At 35.3% G+C, this 21,963-nt stretch overlaps 4 protein-coding genes across 19 annotated transcripts in view; 2 read left to right on the forward strand and 2 right to left on the reverse strand.

The window, feature by feature from the left end:
* Nucleotides 1-5,165, forward strand: part of LOC134665706 (CUGBP Elav-like family member 1) — a 385,067-nt gene extending 379,902 nt beyond the window's left edge. For all 15 annotated transcript variants that reach the window (XM_063522669.1, XM_063522678.1, XM_063522693.1 and 12 more), the window contains one exon: nucleotides 73-5,165. In XM_063522669.1, the coding sequence (XP_063378739.1) occupies nucleotides 73-344 (272 nt within the window). In that variant the 3' untranslated portion in view covers nucleotides 345-5,165. The remainder of the gene's footprint in view (nucleotides 1-72) is intronic.
* Nucleotides 1-21,963, reverse strand: part of LOC134665897 (mesoderm induction early response protein 1) — a 242,434-nt gene that overhangs the window by 191,112 nt on the left and 29,359 nt on the right. The gene's annotated exons all lie outside the window — the stretch shown is intronic.
* LOC134665823 (endoplasmic reticulum lectin 1) lies at nucleotides 6,441-11,574 on the reverse strand. 2 transcript variants are annotated; one of them, XM_063522818.1, is made up of 8 exons: nucleotides 11,290-11,570; nucleotides 10,896-11,127; nucleotides 10,416-10,580; nucleotides 9,801-10,090; nucleotides 9,339-9,392; nucleotides 8,491-8,655; nucleotides 7,346-7,508; nucleotides 6,441-6,789 (listed from the first exon to the last, which is right to left on the reverse strand). In XM_063522818.1, exons 1-8 carry the CDS (start codon nucleotides 11,446-11,448, stop codon nucleotides 6,467-6,469), a joined length of 1,551 nt encoding a protein of 516 aa, XP_063378888.1. In that variant the 5' UTR covers nucleotides 11,449-11,570; the 3' UTR covers nucleotides 6,441-6,466. The 2 variants fall into 2 exon arrangements, with proteins under 2 accessions (XP_063378888.1, XP_063378897.1); XM_063522827.1 differs by lacking the exon at nucleotides 9,339-9,392 and having other exon boundaries at nucleotides 11,290-11,574.
* LOC134664833 (protein cornichon) lies at nucleotides 12,106-14,152 on the forward strand. The gene is made up of 4 exons (XM_063521568.1): nucleotides 12,106-12,277; nucleotides 12,347-12,459; nucleotides 12,551-12,694; nucleotides 13,445-14,152. Exons 1-4 carry the CDS (start codon nucleotides 12,128-12,130, stop codon nucleotides 13,470-13,472), a joined length of 435 nt encoding a protein of 144 aa, XP_063377638.1. The 5' UTR covers nucleotides 12,106-12,127; the 3' UTR covers nucleotides 13,473-14,152.

Raw genomic sequence — 21,963 nt, forward strand, 5'->3', positions numbered from 1 at the left:
TACGCTTAATTTTACCTCTATGATTAGGGTCAGAGCAGAATGTATCAATAATTAGTATTGCATTTTTTGCAGGTCCAGAAGGCGGTAACCTGTTCATATACCACCTGCCGCAGGAGTTCACCGATACGGATCTCGCTTCGACCTTTTTACCCTTCGGGCACGTGATTTCGGCCAAAGTGTTCATAGACAAACAGACCAACCTCTCCAAGTGCTTCGGCTTCGTGTCCTATGACAACGCCGCCTCCGCACAGGCCGCGATACAAGCCATGAATGGCTTCCAAATAGGTACAAAAAGACTCAAAGTTCAATTGAAACGTTCCAAGGAACTCTCGAGACCGTACTAGACATAGACAACTTGTTCCTAGTGATTGATTTTTCAAAAAAAAACTAGAAACTATGCAAAGGTTGTAAGTATTTGAACGTTTGTTGTGATGTAAACCGGTGCACTTTGAACTGACAGATAGATAAGGTTCGTACGAAAACGCGAGTCCATGTGCACAGTTGTTAACTAATAAGTATAAGGTTAAGGTTTGTGTCAAAGGATTTATCGTTTCCAAAGTATTCCCCAAATTGTTTATTACTTATTCATATTTTTTAACTTATAAGTTTTAGTCACTTTAAGCGTAAGTTCAACGCGTTTAGCAAGCGATACTTTATGCACCAAAGAAATGGTACCAACCGAGCTAACAGTGTCGATTCATACGCTCATGGAATAACTCAAATTACGTACGTGTTAAAAATACCTATATATTTTGCCATCCAAAGCTTATTACCGGTGAACAAACGCCGGAACTACCAAATGAGTATTGCTACCTATTTTCATTGTTTTGTTCGTCATATTATAGAACAACTTTATATTTAGATACTTAAGTAGATATTTCTTCGTTATATTAATTTTCTGTGTTACCGATATAATTTGTTGTGTTAAAGTAATCCACGTGGCCATTGCAGTTTTTGTTCAAATAATATTAGAGTAACGAATCGATCTCAAAGTGATCAGTGTATTTATTTTACCTGACTTGTTGTCAATAGTGTACTTAAACTTGTAATTTTGTTTGTAAGACTGCCTACCGTGAACGTTTCTATCGCTCTATTGACCCGAAATATGTGAATTATTCATATTACGTAGTAGATATCTCAAATGTTTTATTCAAATCACGAAATGTATATATACATTGTATTTTTCTCCATGATACTCTTAATATCTGTCTAATTTGAGTACAGTCAACTGTAAAAATATGGGTGTACTTAGCCAACTTATTCAAAAATATGTCCTATAGTTCTTAATTCGCTGAGCTATGGGCCATATTTTTGAGATGATTTGTGCACCCATATTTTTACAGTTGACTGTACCTTAAACATAAATTATAATACTGACTTTAGACCACGAGTGAAATGGCTCTCAAAAGAAAAAGGTTATTTTCGGTGTAGCGTATGGATATTTGAGATATCTAGTACCTAGGTGCAAATAGTAAATATTTCCTTCTTGTCGTACTTGTTTGTGTGTAACTTATACATAATTATATATCTGTAAAGTATATTCAATTGAACCGTTTACTGGTCGACCGTCTAGACTATATTCGGCGTACTACTGACAACCCATTACGGGGATTCGTTTTACCATGATCCCATGAGTCTTTTATTTAACACATCGAACACTGGACCTTTAGTCAAAATTTTATTAGGTTTAAGTATTTAATATTTAGAATATTTTCGTACGTAAGTTTGGTATTCGAACATCGCCCTTTATGAGCACTAAAACATTCTGAAGAATATGGCTCGGCGACATTATTATGTTAATTGCTCATAACATGGGTTCAGGTACTTAAAACTGTTTGCCAATACATTTCACTTCTTATATCACTGGCACAGTTTGCTCTTTATATTGTACGTTATTATAATAATATAATTAAACTTTACTTCTTACACTTTTTGTAATTTTAGATGCTTTTTCTTTAATTATAATAACTCCAATATGTATGTTAAAGCCTACAAGCGGATACTAACTCATGAGAGTAGGTATTTTAACTTGTCAGAATCATAATCAGGCGTTGACTAGACCTAGAGGTACCTATCGATCGTATTTTATTTACTTGTGTAAATGATGTTTTAGAAATTCGAGTTGTGCCGGCCCGTTATGTTCCAACTACCCACAAACGACCAATTAAAAAATGTAAAGTACCTAACCTGTCACTTTAAGTTATAGACTTATAGTTAATATTCTACGTGTTTATTTTTGTCGTTTAAAGAACTGATGTAGATCATCATTGTAATAGCTTAATTAAATTTAGTTGAGTATTATATATTAAAGAGAGGATTATAAGATGGTTTATAAGTTATTTACTCTAATTTAGTCATGTTTTGATGTCTGAAAAAAGACAATATTTAGACTGAATAAGTTCCGTTGTAGGTGTTGCAGTTAGTGATTCAGTCATTGTCTAGTGATTCCTTTATTTAGGGTTCCGTAGAACCTATATGATTATAGCTTTTCGTCGTTCTTTTTTCTTGTTGTAAGATAAATTATTATTAGAAGGGGAATGTATTTCTTTAAATTTTATTTTAACGTTTTGGTAGGTTAATTAAAAAATGGGACACGACCACGAGATCAGTCTGTTAACTTATAGGTATGATTTTAAAAATACTTGTCAAAAATGCTAGTGTGGAGGGTTTTTTACCTACTTAATATTTCTTAGGTATGTATAAGGGAGACCTCATTGTTGTTGTGCATGAAAAATGCCTTTTGGACTTTGCAAGTTTGCATGTGAAATAAAGATTTCAGTTCTCGTAGATTAATGCTGTTACATCCGAGTTTCCTGCCAAAACACTGACAGCCAAAATTTATTTTGTAGTCATTATAAAGTTGTATAAATCCGTATTTGACATTTAAAAAAATATTGTGTTCGTCCGACATTGAAGTTTACCAAGGCATGTGGGAAAATTTGAGAGAGGTAGTTGCACGAAGCGAAATAATAGACGTCATTACAATTTCCCTCCAAGATAACATGTTCTTAGTTCATAGTCCTTATATAAAATTCGTTTTATGTAAAAAGATCAGCCATGGGGACTATTTTTTTTTATTTAGATATGGAAATTGCGTTGATAAATAATAATATACTATTTTAAAAAGGTACAAGATAGCATTTTGTGTGTGTTGCCGTGACAGATTATATTTCGCTTCCTCGATTAAGGAATATGCTAAAGAAATGAGAGAGAACATGATAATGAAATGGCTAAATATGTTCCATATGCAAGAAATATCAAAGCAACAGAACGAGACAATGTCTGATACCGCGTTACTTTGCAAGTTTGCAGCGGACTCTCAGCAGCCAACACGGCTCTGGGCATTTCTATTTAAAGTTGTACTTGCATTTTAGATTTCGAAATTTTTATATTATTTCCACAGCCCTTTCGATCCTAATACAAGAAAAAAAGTGTCCCCGAAACTTCATACAAATTTAGGGCCGATTTAGACGGCGCGCGAACTCTCATGCGATTTTAGTTACATTGCGGACTGCTGGTGACGTCCGACCGATCAAAAACCGCAATGTAATGAATCTCGCACCGTCTAAAGCGGGCCACAGACCATCAGTTTTAACTGCACAGTTTTAACTGTTCAGTCAAACTGTTCAGTTAAAACTGACATCCCTTGTGACTACACACTTTAGTTTTTTTAGTTAGTTATCCTTTTCGCTTGAAGTAAGACGTTTAACGGAATCATGGATGACGCTTTGGCAGTTATTGGATTATTGTGTATTTTAGAAAAAAGAAGACAAAGCAGGAAAATAATGTGGTGTACACATTAGTTACAGAGAAAACAATATACTTACGCATAATAATTTACTAAAGGAGATAAGAATTATTTAACCCTTTTTGTGTTCTTTATTATAAGCACAACGTAAATTATTGACTTTTTAAACAACCGCTGCTTTGTCACTAGTAGGTTCAACCTCTCGAAGTTTAACCAATAACCTCCTGTAGACTGCCACTTTTTTGTCACGATCGTGGTACTTTACCTTACTTTCCACAAGGAAAGGTTCAGAATGATATAAATCGATAAATTCTTCGCAATAGAAAACGTGCTCACTGCAATGAAGATTCGTCGAAACTGACAACAAAACAGTTTTTTGCCACAGACCATCAGTTTTAACTGAACAGTTTCAACTGTACAGTTTTATCTAATGAAATTTCGATTAGATCGTCAGTTCAACTGCACAGTTCAAAGATTTGCCTACACACGTACGTTTTAACTGAATAGTTTGACTGAACAGTTAAAACTGTGCAGTTAAAACTGATGGTCTGTGGCCCGCTTAAATGAATCCTTATGCTGTCCATTTTGTTACGGTCATAGAAGGTTGTATTAAAAACCATAACCAAATGACCCAAAATTTTTGGGACAGGTTTTTTCTCAGTAAAAATGAAAAACGCTCGTGATTCTGAGTAGAAATAATATAAAAAATCCCAATTCTAAAACAAAAAAAAATTGGTACAACTTTAAATAGAAATGCCCCTCTATTATTTGTTTAGAATTCCATTCTACAAGCACTCATGATTTTAGTGAGATTTATTAAACATGCCACCCCGTCGTCCACACTGATAACTAATAATTCATAAACCATATTGCAGAAACAAGGTTTACTATTGTCAGTTTAAAAATTAGTCTTATAGTTCTATGTAACTAATTTACCGTTATGCAAAACTGATGAAGTGTAAGTAGTTGCCAACCACACAAGTAGCTTAACCTGCCGATGCTAGGAGTTAAAATTTATTTTCCTTATCCTGGATTATTGATAGAGCTCATTAATTATAAGAACTGGCCAAATCCAAACGACTACGCAATACAAAGTAACTGCTAACTTCAGGTATTTTGTTACTTGTCAGCTTTATTGTATACCGCAATTTATGAAGTACCCATTCAATTTAGTTAATCTTTGTAACGAGTCTAAGAAATAACATTTCTAAATTGACCCATAAATAGGACAGAATAATTAAGTCCATATTGTACCATGTCAGCATATCCTAAAATACGGACGTAAATTTATTTTTACACAATTTCGAGGCACCTTATTTAGTATACAATGGTAAAAAAATAATATAAAAGAACTGTTTTATACAACACCTGTTTTGTTGATATGAATGTAAATAAATGTCAAGTTTAAAAAACAAAATGTTTTGTTACTGATCTTGTCCCTATAAGTTTTTTAATGCGACGAATGAACAGAATCTCGCTCTCGCAAACACAAACGAACAGACTCAGGTAGTCTGGAGAGAAAAAAAACTATTTAAAATGACGCTGACAGACCCATGTTGCCTGCCGCGACAGTTGAACACGATTGAACCACCTACCCACCAAACCTACCAACAGTGGTGGAAAGCACGGATATGTATGATGGTCAACGAACAACCTGACGACGTAATAATGAATGAGTGTTCAATGTGTTCATCATACGCCAGCTGAATTACAGCAGCAGGATTTTTTCCCTATCACGGAGTCGCGAGTTCGAGTCTTGCTTGAGGAAGTAACTTTTCCTTTTTTTTTACCTTTTGGACACCAATGACCGATATATCCGTACCGCAGGTTCAACGCCAAAGACTGATTAATCGGTCACAGACCATAGAGCAACATACACCTATGTGCATATGCATAAAGTTCAATTTCAGTTTAGACACTTCGGTGACGTGACGTCCGCGTGACAGCTTTTGTGTTTGACACGGCGTCGAAAAGGTTAAAGATTGTAACCATAAACATTGTCAAATACAGCGAGCTTTGATCTAATTTAGAGCGCCACCGTGAAAGCGCTCAGATGAGTAGGATCAAGATATAGGACTCATATCTACTACCTACTTTCTAACATCGCTAGATAAAGCAAGGACACTAAGCAGGAAGAATTTCGTACATTACTCAACCTGTTCCTATCTCTTTTGGCACGCGCGTAATTATATAGCTGATCCACCCATGATGCCGACGCCACTCCCCAATTTTAAATTTTCCAATCAGTGGCATTGGAAAATTTAAAATTGGGGAGTGGCGTCGGCATCATGGGTGGAACAGCGGGCGGGTCAGTAATATAATTGCGATACAGATAGGAACAGGCGGGTCAATGTACGACATTATTCGTGCTTAGTGTTCTTTCTTTAGCAAAAGATAGATGTTATATTCTCCATCTCGACGATAATATTTCTTAACCTTTTGAACGCTAAGAACACCTCATGTCGTCGTTACTTGTCGTCTTCACCGCGTTATGGACAACTATAGATGTTATGACGTACGCAGTCAAAGTAAAGTTCACACTTTCAAGTAAGGTTTACATTAGCTCGCTTACGCCCGGGACCTTGGCGTGTCAGTGACGTTTTTGTTTATAACGTAAAGCGTTCAAAGGGTTAACTAGGATAAAACAAACACTTACTGGCATGTAAAGTGAACTTCAATAAAAATCTTCAAATTAGTCCTGAGTATAGGTACTTTATTCTAATCATTTCCTAGTTTCGGCACCTCCTCCGGTTTTACTTCTCCTTCTTCCTTTGGTTCAGTTACTTCTTCTCTCTTCACTGACAACGGGTTGGACTTGATCACTCCGTTGTCGTCGGCATACGGCAATATGTCACATATAAGTGAGGACTCCACTCCGAGGATATAGTGGCAGGTTCTTGGTTCTAGGAGATATAAGGAGACTTGAGCAGAGCTCGAGGAGTTCTCCAGGCACTTTAGCTTTACTTCGGTCTGACGAGGCTTTCCGGTTTTATCGCAGATGTCCCCGCCGGAATAGAAGTGGGTTATAGAAGTGCGCTGACCTGTAATTAAAATAGATACTTAACCTAATTTTACGGTTTTCTTTGCCTACAAAATGTTCCTTAGTGGGGCATGGTCAATATTTTATATAACAAATTCATACATTCATTACAAGCATTAGCGCCAAAATTACTATTTAATTAAAAATATTAAAATGATTTGTTTTCGCTACCTAAAAGTTGTCTGGAAGAGATCGCTCTTTGAGCGGTATATTTTTACAGAGGTGTGCCAATAAAGAGTATTTTACTATTCTGGTATCCTGGATACAAGATGCTACCATGGCTAGTTTGCACGTGACGAACTACAAGACAAGGCGTTCAGTAAATAGGCGCACTAAACATGCACTTTAACGTCTTGATAACATCCGCTTAGTTCAGATGTTATTATATTATAACTGATAGCGATTGTACCTAGGTCTACAACTACTACCACGCTACCACATCCTATCAACACTAAGGAGCCAGTTGCACCAAACCGTATGTCATCGTCAAAACGCTAAAATATATTTGTGGGAAATTCACAGTACTGCGAAGATTATGCAACCCGCACTAAACCTACCTATAGGCTTGGGCGCCTTGGCCTTGTTCTCCTTGATCCACTCGAGATGCGCCTGCTCGTCGAACCGGCCCAGCATCAGCGTGGTCTTCTCGCCGTTGCGGTTCACATGGTACTGCACCACGTGACGCCCGTAGCAGAACTCGTACTTCCACCATCCGGTGCCCTGCGGGATTTTGTCATACAATTTTTAACCTGTAGAGGGCCCAGAACCCAGAACAGTATGGAGCTAGTATCACACGTCTGATACTAGGATAATACTGAACAAACGTAAGGTATTTTTCAACCTTTAGTATTTTACAAGCTTTTATTTAGCTTCACCTGTCCGTTGTCTGTCTGTCTGTAATCAAATCTTGCAAGTTAAATTTGATCCACTTCCCGGTTTCCGATTGAGCTGAAATTTTGCATACATGTATAAATCGGATGACAATGCAATATTATGGTACCATCGAGCTGATGTGATGATGGAGACAGGAGGTGGCCATAGGAACTCTGTGATGAAACAACGCAACCTAATTGTGTTAGGGGTTTTTAGAATTGCCTCGATGAGTATTAGTTGTCTGTTGTAAGAAAAGTACAGTCAGCGATAAAAGCTTATACTTGCCAAAAATGAAACTTTTGCCAAAAACTTATTTAAACTTTAAAAGAAAAAAAAAAGGGAAAATTTAAGAAAACAGGATTTTTTAAGGGATATCAAGAAGAGCGTACATGGATCAAGTAAAGGAAAAATCAACGTGGTGTCGTATCACGCTGTCAAGGAAGGAATGTATGTAGTCAGACATACATGGAAACTGCTCGATCGATAAGAGTCCACTTCTTAAATAGGTACGAGTATATTTTTGTGACTTATACTATAGAGCAGTCAATTTCGTTTTACAATACAAACGCATAGCGCGATGTAAAGCTGTTTGGTATGTTATTTGGATTCCTTCAAGGAATGTGAAACTATTTTATGATCCCTTTTTAGTATGCGAAAAACTGCAAAAATTTCGTATTTTTTCAGTTCTTGCCGTGTTTTTAAACTGTGTAATAAGTATAATAAGTAGCTGTGTAATGTTGAAAGTACATTAAAGGGACCATTAAATGAACACGAGCTCAAGCTTCACTCATCACGCTTTGCGTTTTTAGGAGATATTTTGTAAGATTACCCCATTAAGACAGTTCTCTCCGTTGAGGAAGGCTCTGACGGGCGAGTCGTCGGATATCATGGGCAGGGGTTTCTCAGCGACCTGCGTGGCCTTGGCGCTCTCCTGCGCGAGGTCATCGCCCTCGCCTAGAGGGTGCAATTCGAACTTCAAGTGCGTTTCACCGTCCTGATAAACAAAAAACATTTTTCCAAGATTTTATTTAGCTGGCAACGTTTGCAAATATGTTTGTTCGAGACAAATCTTGCAAACTAAATGAGAACCACTTCTAATTATTCGATAGAGCTGAAACTTCAGACACGTTTGCATAAGTTGGTTGACAATGTCATATTATGGTACCGTCGAGCTGATCTGATACGCCAAAGACGATAGGCCAAAGGTATGGTCCCATCTTTTCGAGCAATAGCGCCATACCTTTGGCCTACTCTCGAGTAGATGGCGATACTTTTTGACATGTAACAAATTTAACACATATCAGTGGAAAAATAAGGATCAAAGTCAAATGGCGTTCTAAAAGTGTTAATCATTTGTGTCAAAAGATGGCAGTAAATGTACTGGCCACATAATTTACTTTGACAATATTCCTCTATTCCAAATTCTCTTTGGTGCCACAAAACATAAATACGGTGCCATACATCGCCACCTAATTCTGTTGTCAAACTAATTGTAAGGCAACGATATTTTCTTACTCTTGATATCTCTGTTACATTCAACTCTTCGAAATAGGTGTGTAGAATACGGTTGTGGAATGGGAAAGTATGTAAAATTTTTATATATTTTTTAAATATAAGTACCTTATTTAATAATAATATGTGGTGCTTCAGTATCTACGAATAAAAAAACCGAATTACCTTTTCAATTTTCTCAACTTTCAACACCGCTAGTATGTCCTTAGCGTCACCGTCCTTAACATGCCAACAAAAAGTTACATACAAGCATCTATAACTAAATAACTACACTACTAAATAAAACATCAGCAGGTCTCCTTCAAAAGTGGTAATGAAAAAAAACAATAGGAAAGGTTTTAATATTAAAGCAAGGGAGTACAGAATTAATAAAAGACTTCAAAACAACTAGGTACCTACTTAAAGTTTGGTACTACTTAAAGTAATTAAATAATTTTAATGAATAAACTATTATTAGTTATTTCAAAGTCTACTAAAAATACTAACAAACGCAAAAAGTTCAAACCTTCACTCATTAATAACAATAATCTACAGAAAGTACAGAAAAACAATATGAGCAAAAGCAATAAAACAATAGCAAAAACATTAAAAAAATTAACATATAGGATAGGTACATATCATACTTACATTGCTCAATCTAATAGTCTGATGATGGAACCTCAAACTATCCACCTCCGCTTTCAGTAAACTTCTAGGTTTCTTTGGCGAGTCTCCAACGGGAATGCAATTAATTATGTTCTCGCCAACTTCCTTGGATTTAAACTGAGGATGTTCGCAGAGCAAAGGCGACAGTATGATGATTTCATACTCGCAGGTGGACGTCTCCTTGAAGGAGTACACCTCGTGCTTGCCGTGCGCGTAGCAAACGTACTGGACGCGGGTCACGCGCGGTTTATTGCTGAGATCGCAGAGCGTGCCTGATAGATAAGCAGTCCTTTATAATCTGGCACAGTTTGAAATTAAAGATATCAATTCAAATTTCATGTAGCAGGACATCTCAAATTCTACAGCGGTTTAAGCATTGTTTCTGTATGAATGGATTCATGCATACTTTATACAGCATACTTATGAATTATGGCGTATATGTATATGCAGCAATGGAAGAGCTATTTAGGATACTAGTAGTACTAATCATCTTAAAAGCATTAGAATAGAAAGGGATCCAATTCATCTTCAGACATAAGAATGACACCCCAATAATAGACATATACCTATATATTATTACATATTTTGCTGGCTCACCCTCATCCATAACCATCTCCACATAGGGCAGCACCATGCCTTCAACCTTAGTGGTCCGAGGAGGTGCCATGGATTCCTGTGGCACTTTAGCCTGCTCCTCCAGCTTGGTTTGTTTGTCCATACTCCAGTGGCCCAGAAAGTACTCTTGAGACTTCACAACTTTGCCTGGAATTCAGGAAATGGAATGAATGTGTTTAATACAATTACAATGTATAAATTGTAGTAACTATCAGTGATCGGGGATTTGTTGATTGCCAAGCCATGGGATCTGGTAGAATTTTTTGTATGGAGACGGAAGTAAGCCCGCAATATGGATTGAATTTTTCACAAAAATGCTATATCTAAATAGTGTTGAAATACAATTACCTACTAAAAATCTTTCATAAGATAAAAAAAACATCATTTTTTACCCCTAGTAGCAAGGAAATATAGCATAGCAATGAAAAAACTTAATTTTGAGTTTTTTTTCTTTAGACTTACCCTCTCTTTCCTCATGATACTGCTTTATATAACGCCCATGGCAAACCTCATAGCTCCAATAGCTTTCCAGACGATATGAGCATATCTTCTGTGCAAACAGTGGCTTCAGCAACTCAATTGGAGAAGGTCCGTCATACTCTTCTATCCTTGTGGTCTCTTTGGTTCGTAGCTCTGGCAAATGACACTCATATTTCTCTTTGTTTGAAGTTGTTACTAAGTGTATTTCTTTGTTCTGTAACATTAAATGTGTAAATTAAGATAAATTATTACTAATTATGCAGTTAAAAACACTAATATTTGTTAGGTTCTTATTATGATGTATGATGTTAGGTTCTATTATTAGTTATTTACTAGGTGTCGATACTAGTAGAATTTTTATGAGTTTTATAAACACCTGTGGTTTTGTTTCCCCATCGACTAGATTTTCTAAGGCTTCTTCAGCACCGGGCCAGTTAATACCAAACAATATACTATCATCGAATCCCTTGTAATCATGTTCGATAGACAATACGAATCCAACAGCAGTTAACACTAATAAACCAAGAATCCTCATTTTCAATATAATATCACACAATCATCATTCACTATAAAATTAATCCATAAATTCAGCAAAATGTTCACGAAGAATAACAGCTTAGTATTGTAACGTAGCTAAATTAGAAGTAAAGTGCCAATATCAAAAAAGCAACATTGTTTTCCGATTCACGGTTACTATTCAATTTATTCGAATAATAATCCAATGAGCTGGAGCTATGCAAGACAGCCACGACTGATGATAAGAAACTGACAGATATATTGTTTTAAGAAAATTCGACCATATCATGTTAGAGTTAAAGCATTTTTTCGCCTGATCATTTTAGCAAAATGATACTTTTTTTTTATTCGTCCTACTGGACAGGCTAAGACCAAAGGCCATACTGCCTTGTCGCTGAGATTAAACGCCGCAGGTGGGAACAGGAAGCCACTATGCATTTGTAAAGCGACGTCCCGTTCCCACCTGTCATACCGTACGGAAAATTCATGGAAAATTCCATACATGTGCAGCCAGGGTTCTAATAAAAAATTCTAGTTGTAGTTTTTTTTTTGTAAAATGATACATAATAATTAGAATAAAATCTATAATATGACTTCTGAATGACTTCTGAGCAATATTTATTTTTCTAGCATTGTCTGTGGGCATAGCATGCGCATGACAAATTGACATTTCTTTTTTGTCATTTAGTTTTGTCAAAATGGCGTTTAGCTTTCCTGCCTTTTCCTATATTATAGCCCTTATAATAGACGCATTCCTTATATTTTTCTCGATTTTCCATGTGATAGCTTTTGATGAACTTAAAACTGATTATAAAAATCCAATAGATCAATGTAACAGCCTCAACCCGGTACGTATTTCATTCTTATGAGAAAACCTGGGCGATGACTTTGTTGTAACCTATTTTATCTGTTTCCAGCTAGTCCTGCCGGAATATCTGCTCCACCTGTTTATAAACGTGTTATTCCTGTTATCGGGAGAATGGTTTTCGCTGTTGATAAACGTACCTTTGATTCTGTATCACATACACAGGTTAGTAGAGGTTATGTTTATGTGACGAGAATGCTAATTAAAGATTTACCTTCGATGGCATGAGTAATGTGTTTGTTATTTTACAATGCAGATACCGCACGCGGCCAGTTATGTCAGGGCCTGGCCTGTATGACCCCACAAGCATAATGAATGCAGATGTTCTGACAGTTTGTCAAAGAGAAGGCTGGATCAAATTGGCGTTCTACCTCTTGTCATTCTTTTTATATTTATACGGGTAAGTTTGGCATGTGTGATTAATAGCCCAATTAACTGCACATTGAACAATTATGAGTTGGATGGCAGCCACAATGTACTGTTGCTCTCTCTTCATTTCTTACATACTATGGAAGCATTCAAATAGAGTCTGTGCGGAAAGAGAAGAGTCATGGAATGTATGGGGCCCAATAAGAACAAAAAAAAATTGTGTCTTTCCGAACAGACACTATCAAATTATACTTATACTGTACTATTTAAAGAGGCTTATAATCTAAATAAGAATATATCACTAGAATACTCATTTTGCATTTGAAGAATAATGCATTGCTAAATATAACCAATGGCAATTTATTTGTCATACCAAATATGATGCTGAATCTATTTATTTCAGTACTTTACTTAGCTTCCCATAACCTCAGTCCGTGTGAAACGGTCTTTTTAGTCACCTTGTATATAACACTTTACCTACTAAATTGATTCAGTAAATAGTGAAGCAAAGTAGTAGTAGGCATCAAACATAGCCCTAGATGAACTCAAAATGGTTAGGAATCCCTTGTCAAATATGGTAATAACCATATTGTTAAAACGAAATAAAACTGTTGAAACGGATTATATCGCATATATTGATTTCATACTACATCCCAACAACCGTTTCGAACCCTTTACAGAGTTCGTGGTCATCGGGTGGTGGTTTCAATAGTTTTATTTCGTGAGTAACTATCGCAGTAACCGAAGAAAATATTAACCATATTGTTCTCTTATTTTTCAGAATGATTGTGGTGCTGATTGCAGCATAATTTGGATGGCAGACCCTAATGTTAAGTGGTTTACTGTTGTTTATATTTAGCACTCCTTAAGTCAAATAGTATGAGGAACAAATTTGTGTAAACAGTGTAAACACCCTGACAGAGAGACTCATCATTTTACTTATCTGTATGTATCGGCAAATCTGTGACAATACATACTTTTTTTTTCTTACAGTTCAGTTTACTTCCATTGTAATGAACACTTGAAAAATTCAAACTCAAATGTATCAGGTAAAATAATTAATTATTGTTGTGTAAAATAAACCAAAATGTAGATTAGTAGCATTTAAATATGTCATCCCTGCCTAATAGCAAATTTATTGTAAATTATTACAGGTCATGAAATTATTGTAATATGTATTTTCTATGTTAACAATATTTTGTGGATCAAAGATAATTACAAAATCGTATTGTTGATAAGTACTTAATAAAATCTGATCATAAATGAACCTATCAATACTAACAATGTATTAATTATCATGCCTAGTTCCACTCGGGTAAGTGTGATGAATATAATGATAACAGCATATCTATTATCTGTTACTTTATCCTGTTGCTGTTTATTTATATCAATGTCTGTCGGGGTAGTTGCCCTATACTGTTGCGATTCTAGCAACTGTTTGTGAATGAAAGTATTTTATTAATAAAAATTACTGCTAATAATTTATGTATTTAATACTAACTTTTTGATTTTATGTCCACTCGACTGGCAGACTCCCTAGTTGGACCCTATAACAGGCTTTTATTGACCGGCGCTGAGTGTACTATAAAAAATTGGTGAACGGCAGACCTGGGAACTTAGGGGGCAAAATTTAATGGCAAGTACTTAAGGTGTTCCTATATCGAAAAATAAAATTTTGGTAAAAATATCGTATTTACCTATGGTTGGGAATGAAAATTGTACAAAAAATGCATTTAAAAGCAAAATTTTAATTGCTTATATATCGTAAGAAAAAGAAAAAACATACTTATATACTTAGAATGTACAGTGCTCTAGAGTAGAAACATATCATTATCTGCACACTTTTTAGAACAACAACTACCAGAGCATGAGAAATGAAAAGGATTATTCACTACATCTGTATCACCCGTTCATATATGCCTAGGTACAATCAGCGTCGTATAGTAAGTATAGCATTCAAAGTATTCAAATAATTCGGTACGTCATACATGTTAAATTGTGTACCGAACTATTTGAATACTTTGGATGCTACCTACTATATGACGCTGACTGTACTTATTATAATTTGTGCCACCTGTCTATTAGGGGTGGAGCGTCGTTGTATGGAAAAAAATAAAAATTTGATTATCGATGTGGAACCGGTACCAAAATTTGCAGTTTGTCATGTAGATTATAGTGATTATATCAAGTTTCAAAATCAACACTACTTTTAGCCCTCTACTCAGCCGCTAAAGAAATTAATAAAGGCAAATTTTGATCAATTATTAAATTATACTATTTCACTAATATGTGTACATTTTATTGAAATTATATAATACGCGAAAATTATATAATAATAATAAGCGTGTAATAAGTTATTACCAAAATTTTACTGCATTTTTGAATATTTATGCAATAATATAATTTCAAAATTTCATATTAAACAGCAATTTCATGCAAAACAAGGAAAAAGCTGCAGTGTAAAAAAATTACATGAGTTATTTTTTTTAGACATTCTTGTATCAAAGTAACGATTTTATTGATTACGAAAAGTATCATTTGACTGCAAAAAAAGGGTTACGTATATGTTGAAATAAGCGTCAAATATCGCCCTTCGGCGTCGCTTATGCCCTTTTTGGGTCATGTTCACACGTATGTTTGGCATATATATACCGTAACATCGGGGTACTTTGTCCCAAAATCAAGATACTTTTTACTTTTCGTTTGAGCACTTCAATTTTAATCGCATTATGACACTTTTATAGTCATAGGTATTTAATTGTGGGTATAATCAATTCATGCACATACGTAAAACTTAATAAATCAACCTCTAAATATTTTTTAATTTTTCGCAAAGTTTGAGCCAAAGTTGCGCTTTCAAGCGGGTTTCTTTGGCCATCGATTTTTCATTGAGTACAACGTAACGGTTTGCAATAAAAGCGCAAAGAAAGCTGTTTAAATTTATTACACAATACACATGTATATCAAATAAGGACATAGTAGTAAGATTCATTTGTTTTTATTACACTAAAAAAGCAAACTAATCAACACAAAGTAATAAATCTATTAAACATGGTTTTTTTAATAAAAACTTTGCCAAAACAATCAGAAAAACCTTCTAAACTTATCGATCATAATCATTAGAAATAGTTAACGTATACTATAATTATCATATGAAAAATTAGTTTTCCTATAGAATTATTTTACTAGGTAGGCACCTAGTTAACAGTCGACTGTAACTAATCAGTCTTAAAAATTGATAATCATTTTATAAGATATTAAACTTATGTGGCAGATGTTCTTTATCTTTGTTTTCATTAATTCCATTACAATCTAGAGAATCTGTCTTTGAAACCTGAGCCTGTGGCTGCTGTTCCTGGGATCGCGATTTATAACCTGCCTCAATAGTAAATTGTCTTCTTAGTTAGCACATTGATCTCGTGGCGTTATGAGAGCTTCAGTAGATGAAGCGAGACTATATCTGCGTCGCTGTTCTCTCTGAAGGAAATGTTTTCCCATGGGTCAAAGAAACCCGAAAACGATAGCCAAAGAATACTTTGATTTTCAATAACATATACTTCTCACAATAATGTCTTAAATTCTATGATTTATATCACATAAGGATCCTAGATACATATCTGTTACGATTAATAACAATCAAACACTTAAACTTATTTGCTTTCTTTGTTTCGAGAAAAAGTTTGCACATTATAGAATCGCGTAGTTTATAGGTAACAACTTGTGACCGAAATTATGGACTGACCAATCAGCGTTGTTAACGTGAAATTGTTTCTACCCACCGCCCCATACGGTCATCTATCGATGAATAGCGCGAAATACATCGATAGGTCCTGACGTGCAGCGTGACGGGAAGTTCAATCTTTTTTTCGTTTTGGGACAAAGTAACCCCCATGGGCTAAAGTACCCCGATGTTACGGTACTTATATTAGTATTCTTTTTATTATTTTATCATGTTCAAAATAGTTTTCACGATTCTGTTATGGGTTGTAAACTCCAATTTGTGCACAATATCCGGGTTAAAGGGAATTTTCCATAAAATCCCTATTTACGTGGTTTTACCGTGTCATAAAAATATATGTTATAAACAAAAATAAGTATAGAAATCGAGTATATCTATAAGAAAAACATATTATTTAATGAATAAAACTTGTTTTTAAAAAAAAAAGCCTAAATTAAATTTATTAAAAATATACATATATTGATATATATAATCGAATAGTAGAGGGCTAAAAGTATATACCAATATTTTTTTAATTATTATTCCCTTAAACAATAAAAAATTAGACATCCTTTTAGAGGGGTTCCATTGCGATATTCAAGAATTTTGGATTTCGCTCCACCCTACTGTCTATGACGGTATCTCTTGCCGAAATACCTAATCTGACCTGAGTAATTGAGTAGGTATTGATTGATTGCTAACTTCCTATTGATAAGTATGTATGTCGCTGATTAAAAAATGTGCAAACATACCTACCGACAGCCGACAGACAGTCATACTCCTGAATTTCGAAAGATACAGATAGTTCGCTGGCTCTGATAATCTTATCATAATAAGCTCTTCATTGAACAATATAAGTCATACAATTTTATCAGTCTGTCAGTGTTTATTTAATGCGTAACAAATATACCTTGCAATTAGAGATGTACCGGATATTCGGTTGCTATCCGGTATCCGGCCATTATTTTAACGTCCGGTCGGATACCGGATAGAAACTTAATATCCGGCCGAAAACCGGATAGTAACATTGCTTGATTTCGGAGTAAGTAAACGAAATTGGAATAAGAAACAGTCAAGGTCATAATCGTACTCGTTTATTATTTTAAAACGATTTAAACATTCCACTTGCACGCGCATTCATTTCGAACCTAACCACACCCTACCTAGGGTTGCCAGATGGTCGGGATTTGGCGGGATTCTCCCGATTTTTAGCATGTGTTCCCGATTCCCGACAAAGTGTAAACTGTCCCGAAAAACAGCTTCACGTTAGAAAACAATAATTTCAAGTTCCGAACTGTCGTCGAGCAAGCGAGCTGACGTAGTGCCAATAATGTAAAATATCGTTGTTTTTAATACAATTACTTTAATTCGAATGTTTTTTTTTCCCGACTGAAGTCCCAAAATCCCGAAAAATTAATATCGTTTCCCGATAATAGCGCCTTTCGATCTGGCAACCCTAACCCTACCCCTAACCCTATAAGTCCGCGCTAACGTACACTACGAAACAGGTCAAAACCTGCACAATGCGCACCTGAAAAACCGAAATGTGGGTATAGTTCCGCCGGCCGGATACCAAATATTCGGCCGATGGTCAAGCCGAATATCATAATAGCCAAACAACTATCCGTTGCATCTCTACTTACAATCACAGCTGCATTCAGTCTGAACGGGTGAGGAAAATGCAAGGGATGCGTTCATTCGATGCACAGCGGGGCACATAAGCGCCTACCCTGCCACTTTCCCTGCCGGAAAATGTGTGTAGTCTTGTTATACCGCAAGAGCTCCAAAACACGTTTTTTGTATCACCATTTAATTTTGAGCACTATTAAGAAAGGGTGCAAATTGAATATTTAAACTATTGGTCTATAGGTAGATATTGTTTAGAAAGTTGGTTATCTACATTTATTTATAAGCGATGATTTTTAGTTTAGATTTATAATTTTTGACAACGTACCTATTGTCCTCTGTGAGATAAAAAATGTTGTGCTATACTCGTAGGTAAATAGTTTGAAGCCCGAGGAAAGATTATAGGATAGTTTTTATCAATCATCATCATCATTCCATGCAGACGAAGACGTGGGCAGAAGCTATACTTAGCTATTTATTACAAGGACGCGTGCTGTATAGCGATCTTGTCGGACTCTTCCTTTGTTAGCCGAACGTTCGTCAGTAACAAACAATTTTAAATATTTTTCATACCTTTTAGTTAGATAACTCGAATTATTTGTAATTTGCTTTTTATACGTTCTTAGCAAAGTACAGTTCATTTGGTTCGGTTATACAACAAAATTAGAGCGGCCTGCCGGCTAACTAAGATGATGCACTGTACAGTTACCCGAAGCGAAGGCACCAAAAAAATGCTTCGAGCGAAATCGCTCGACGCGGACCTGAGGGCGTACTGCGAACCACGTTCGGCGTGTTGCCTCCCTGTCACGCTTATGTACGAGTTTACAAGTGCGACAGAGAGGCAACACGTCGAACATGGTTCGCAGTAGTCCCTCTGAGTGTCTATTTTGGTCGTTTGAGGGAAAAGTTGCTCAGTAGGTAAGTATGACCTACTTACAAGTTCACCCCGTAAATTATTGCGGGTGGCTAAAAAACACTCTGTACGAGTCATTTATGCAAAAGTTTTACAGTCGTAGAACCAATACTGCCTTCATAACTTATATATACTACTCGTACCTACATAGTAACATTTTACCAACACATGTAATACTATTACTTATTCTGTGCCTATGTTATCAATCATAACATATTGGTACCAAAAATATTAAATATTTAGAGGTCATACAAGGCACATTCAACAGACGATAGTGTCAATACACTTGACTGTAGCTAATACTTGCGATTACGGACAGATTAGAATAAACCACAGGTTGACATGAATGAGCATTGTCGTTTAAAATCCATTGTTATGTAAATAATATTTTTACGCAGGCACTTTACAGCTGATTTAAATTGTTATTTATGGTCATGTACGATGTATTACGTGATGCTTGTTTCTTAAAAAAAATATATCTACATTTTCATCGGCTTGACTTTAAATTACAGTGGAAACTGGATAAGTGGAACCTGGGTTAGTGGAAAACCTCTTTAAGTGAACCGAAGTTCTCGGTTCCAGTCCCTTGGCAACGAATTACCTCTATAAGTGGAATTTTGGGACCTCTATAAGCGGAATCCATTTTTTCAAAAATTTCTTTTTTTTACCTCTGTAACTGGAAGCAGCCGTCTTCAAAACCTCTATGAGTGGAACAGCTCGGAATTATAAAATTTGTATTTTGAATAAACCGTCACAAGGAGGGTAGTTTGTTTCGTTAACATTATGGTTCGTGTTTTAACTACGTATTTTGTATGAGTATTGCTCTTGCATAAATAAATATTAGGAGTGATTTTGTTTTTGAAATTTTGAAAATTGTATACGAGTACTGTGGATTATTTATAGTATTGCTTTTTTAAAAGTCAGGATTACATACCAATTTTTTGTTAATACATTCATATCTACATACATATTTCATAAATGATGATTATTTAAGTCTTGATCTTTTATTTGACCATACTATACGTGACCTCTATAAGCGACATTACTAGCATCCAGAACCTCTGTTAGCGAGAGCCTCTGTAAGTGAGAAAACGTTTTATCCGAACCTGGTTAAGTGGAAAACTGGATAAATGGAAAACCTGGATAAGCGGAACTAAACAGCCGGTCCCTTGCGATTCCACTTATCCAGTTTCCACTGTATATAGTTAGGTAGGTCTCTCATTTAAATCTGGTTTTCTACATACCTCACTTGCGATACATTTTATCGATCGATTGAATTCGTTGCACCTCCTAGCCTTGTATTTAGGTACTACTTATTATCTGAAATGGCATGCTATTTGTTACGTCTGTAGAGTCATTTAATCTGATATTGTATTTAGTAACTGATTTTTATTGCTACTATCATATTAATTATATTGCAACTATGTGATTTTAATATATTTGAAACTGGATTTTATGCCCCATATATATACTTGTCAGCCACTGTTCCACCCTTGCTACGCTCAAAATTCTATTCTGAAATATTTCACTTCGATCTGGATTCAACATGCCTCCTTCGACCAAATATTGAATTTTGCTCTCTTGCAATAAGACTGGCCTTACGGGCACTAAAAATGGTACTATATTGTAGTTCAGCGTTGTCACTCACGAATTCTGAAAATGTATTGTTGTGTTTACTTGTGTCACTTATGTATTTCAAAAACCGGTCAAATTTTTTTAGCTTTGGTAAATCAGTATAAGGGAGTTAAATTAAGTACAAACTTAGTTCAAAAATAACTACCTATTTATTGTAGCAAGAGATCCGAGTCAGAAAATGCTTGTTTGTCAAGAAATGTAGGAGCGAAGGATCGATCTAGACGGACAGAGTGGCGCCATAGAGATTGTTTTTCAACATTTCGGTACGGAGACTATGCGGAGCCCTAATATACATACCTACGTATTTCTTTTAGTTGCAAACACTTTGTAGTAATGACATATAGCAGTTCTGTCATATTTAAACATGTATAAATTGTAAAATACCTAGGTACCACGTTGGTACTTACTCTGTACTCTATGGACACATAAACAACAATTACTGTTTTTCATATGCGGCTTAGATTAAAATGCAGGGATTTAATATTTACACGTGCTAAAAATAAATTAATTACAATAGCTTTATTTACATTGTCTTAATTCAAGACATGTTTACTAAAAACAACATAACTACACACGCCGGTTGAAACCTAACAGCCATCGGAATGTTCATATTGAGGGATCAACCAGTATAATACAATCTATGACGTTTCAATTACATGTTTTCAACAGCATGTTTTCAATTACAACAAGATTACTTGTCTAAAGAATACAAGTTCTAGTTCTAGGCATAATCATATTGGCCCTAAGTAGTACAAACTCTGTTTAACATACTGTTGCAATCTTTGGCTTGATTGCATGTTCTGTAATTCTTATTAGTCATGTCATATCATAACTCATATTATAGCAGAGTCGTTATAATATTAGCCCTATTCATCGTTTTCATCAAGAATTACAATCGTGTTACAAAATTTGATTACCTACTTATGCATCTACAACATAATTTTCAGAGTGACGTAAAGGTCTAATAAACCGTTAAATTTAAACTCTAAGTCTAATCTTAATCATAAGATTTAAAACCATTTAATGACTAAAATTATTTAGGAAAAGAGTTAAGCACTCTTCTGACTGCCGAATCGATTTTTATCAAACATAACTAAGAACCATCGCAAGTAAACTCGCTTTCATGTAAAAAAACCGTATCGAAATCGGTCCATCTGTTTGAGAGCTACGATGCCACAGACAGACATTGGCGTATACAACATAATATACATAAACACCACTCTTTTTGCGTCGGGAGTTAAAAACGGACATACAGATAAACGAATATCGCATGTATATTTATTACTCGTATCTGACTCTCCACATGCAGTATAATGGATACTTACCTACAAAGAATACTTACCTACCTACATATTTTTATATGATGTGTCATTTGAAATAATTAAGGTATAGTACCTACTTACCTAAC

This window comes from Cydia fagiglandana, chromosome 1, assembly GCF_963556715.1.
Source record: "Cydia fagiglandana chromosome 1, ilCydFagi1.1, whole genome shotgun sequence".
In the NCBI taxonomy this organism is placed as follows: Eukaryota; Metazoa; Arthropoda; class Insecta; order Lepidoptera; family Tortricidae; genus Cydia; species Cydia fagiglandana.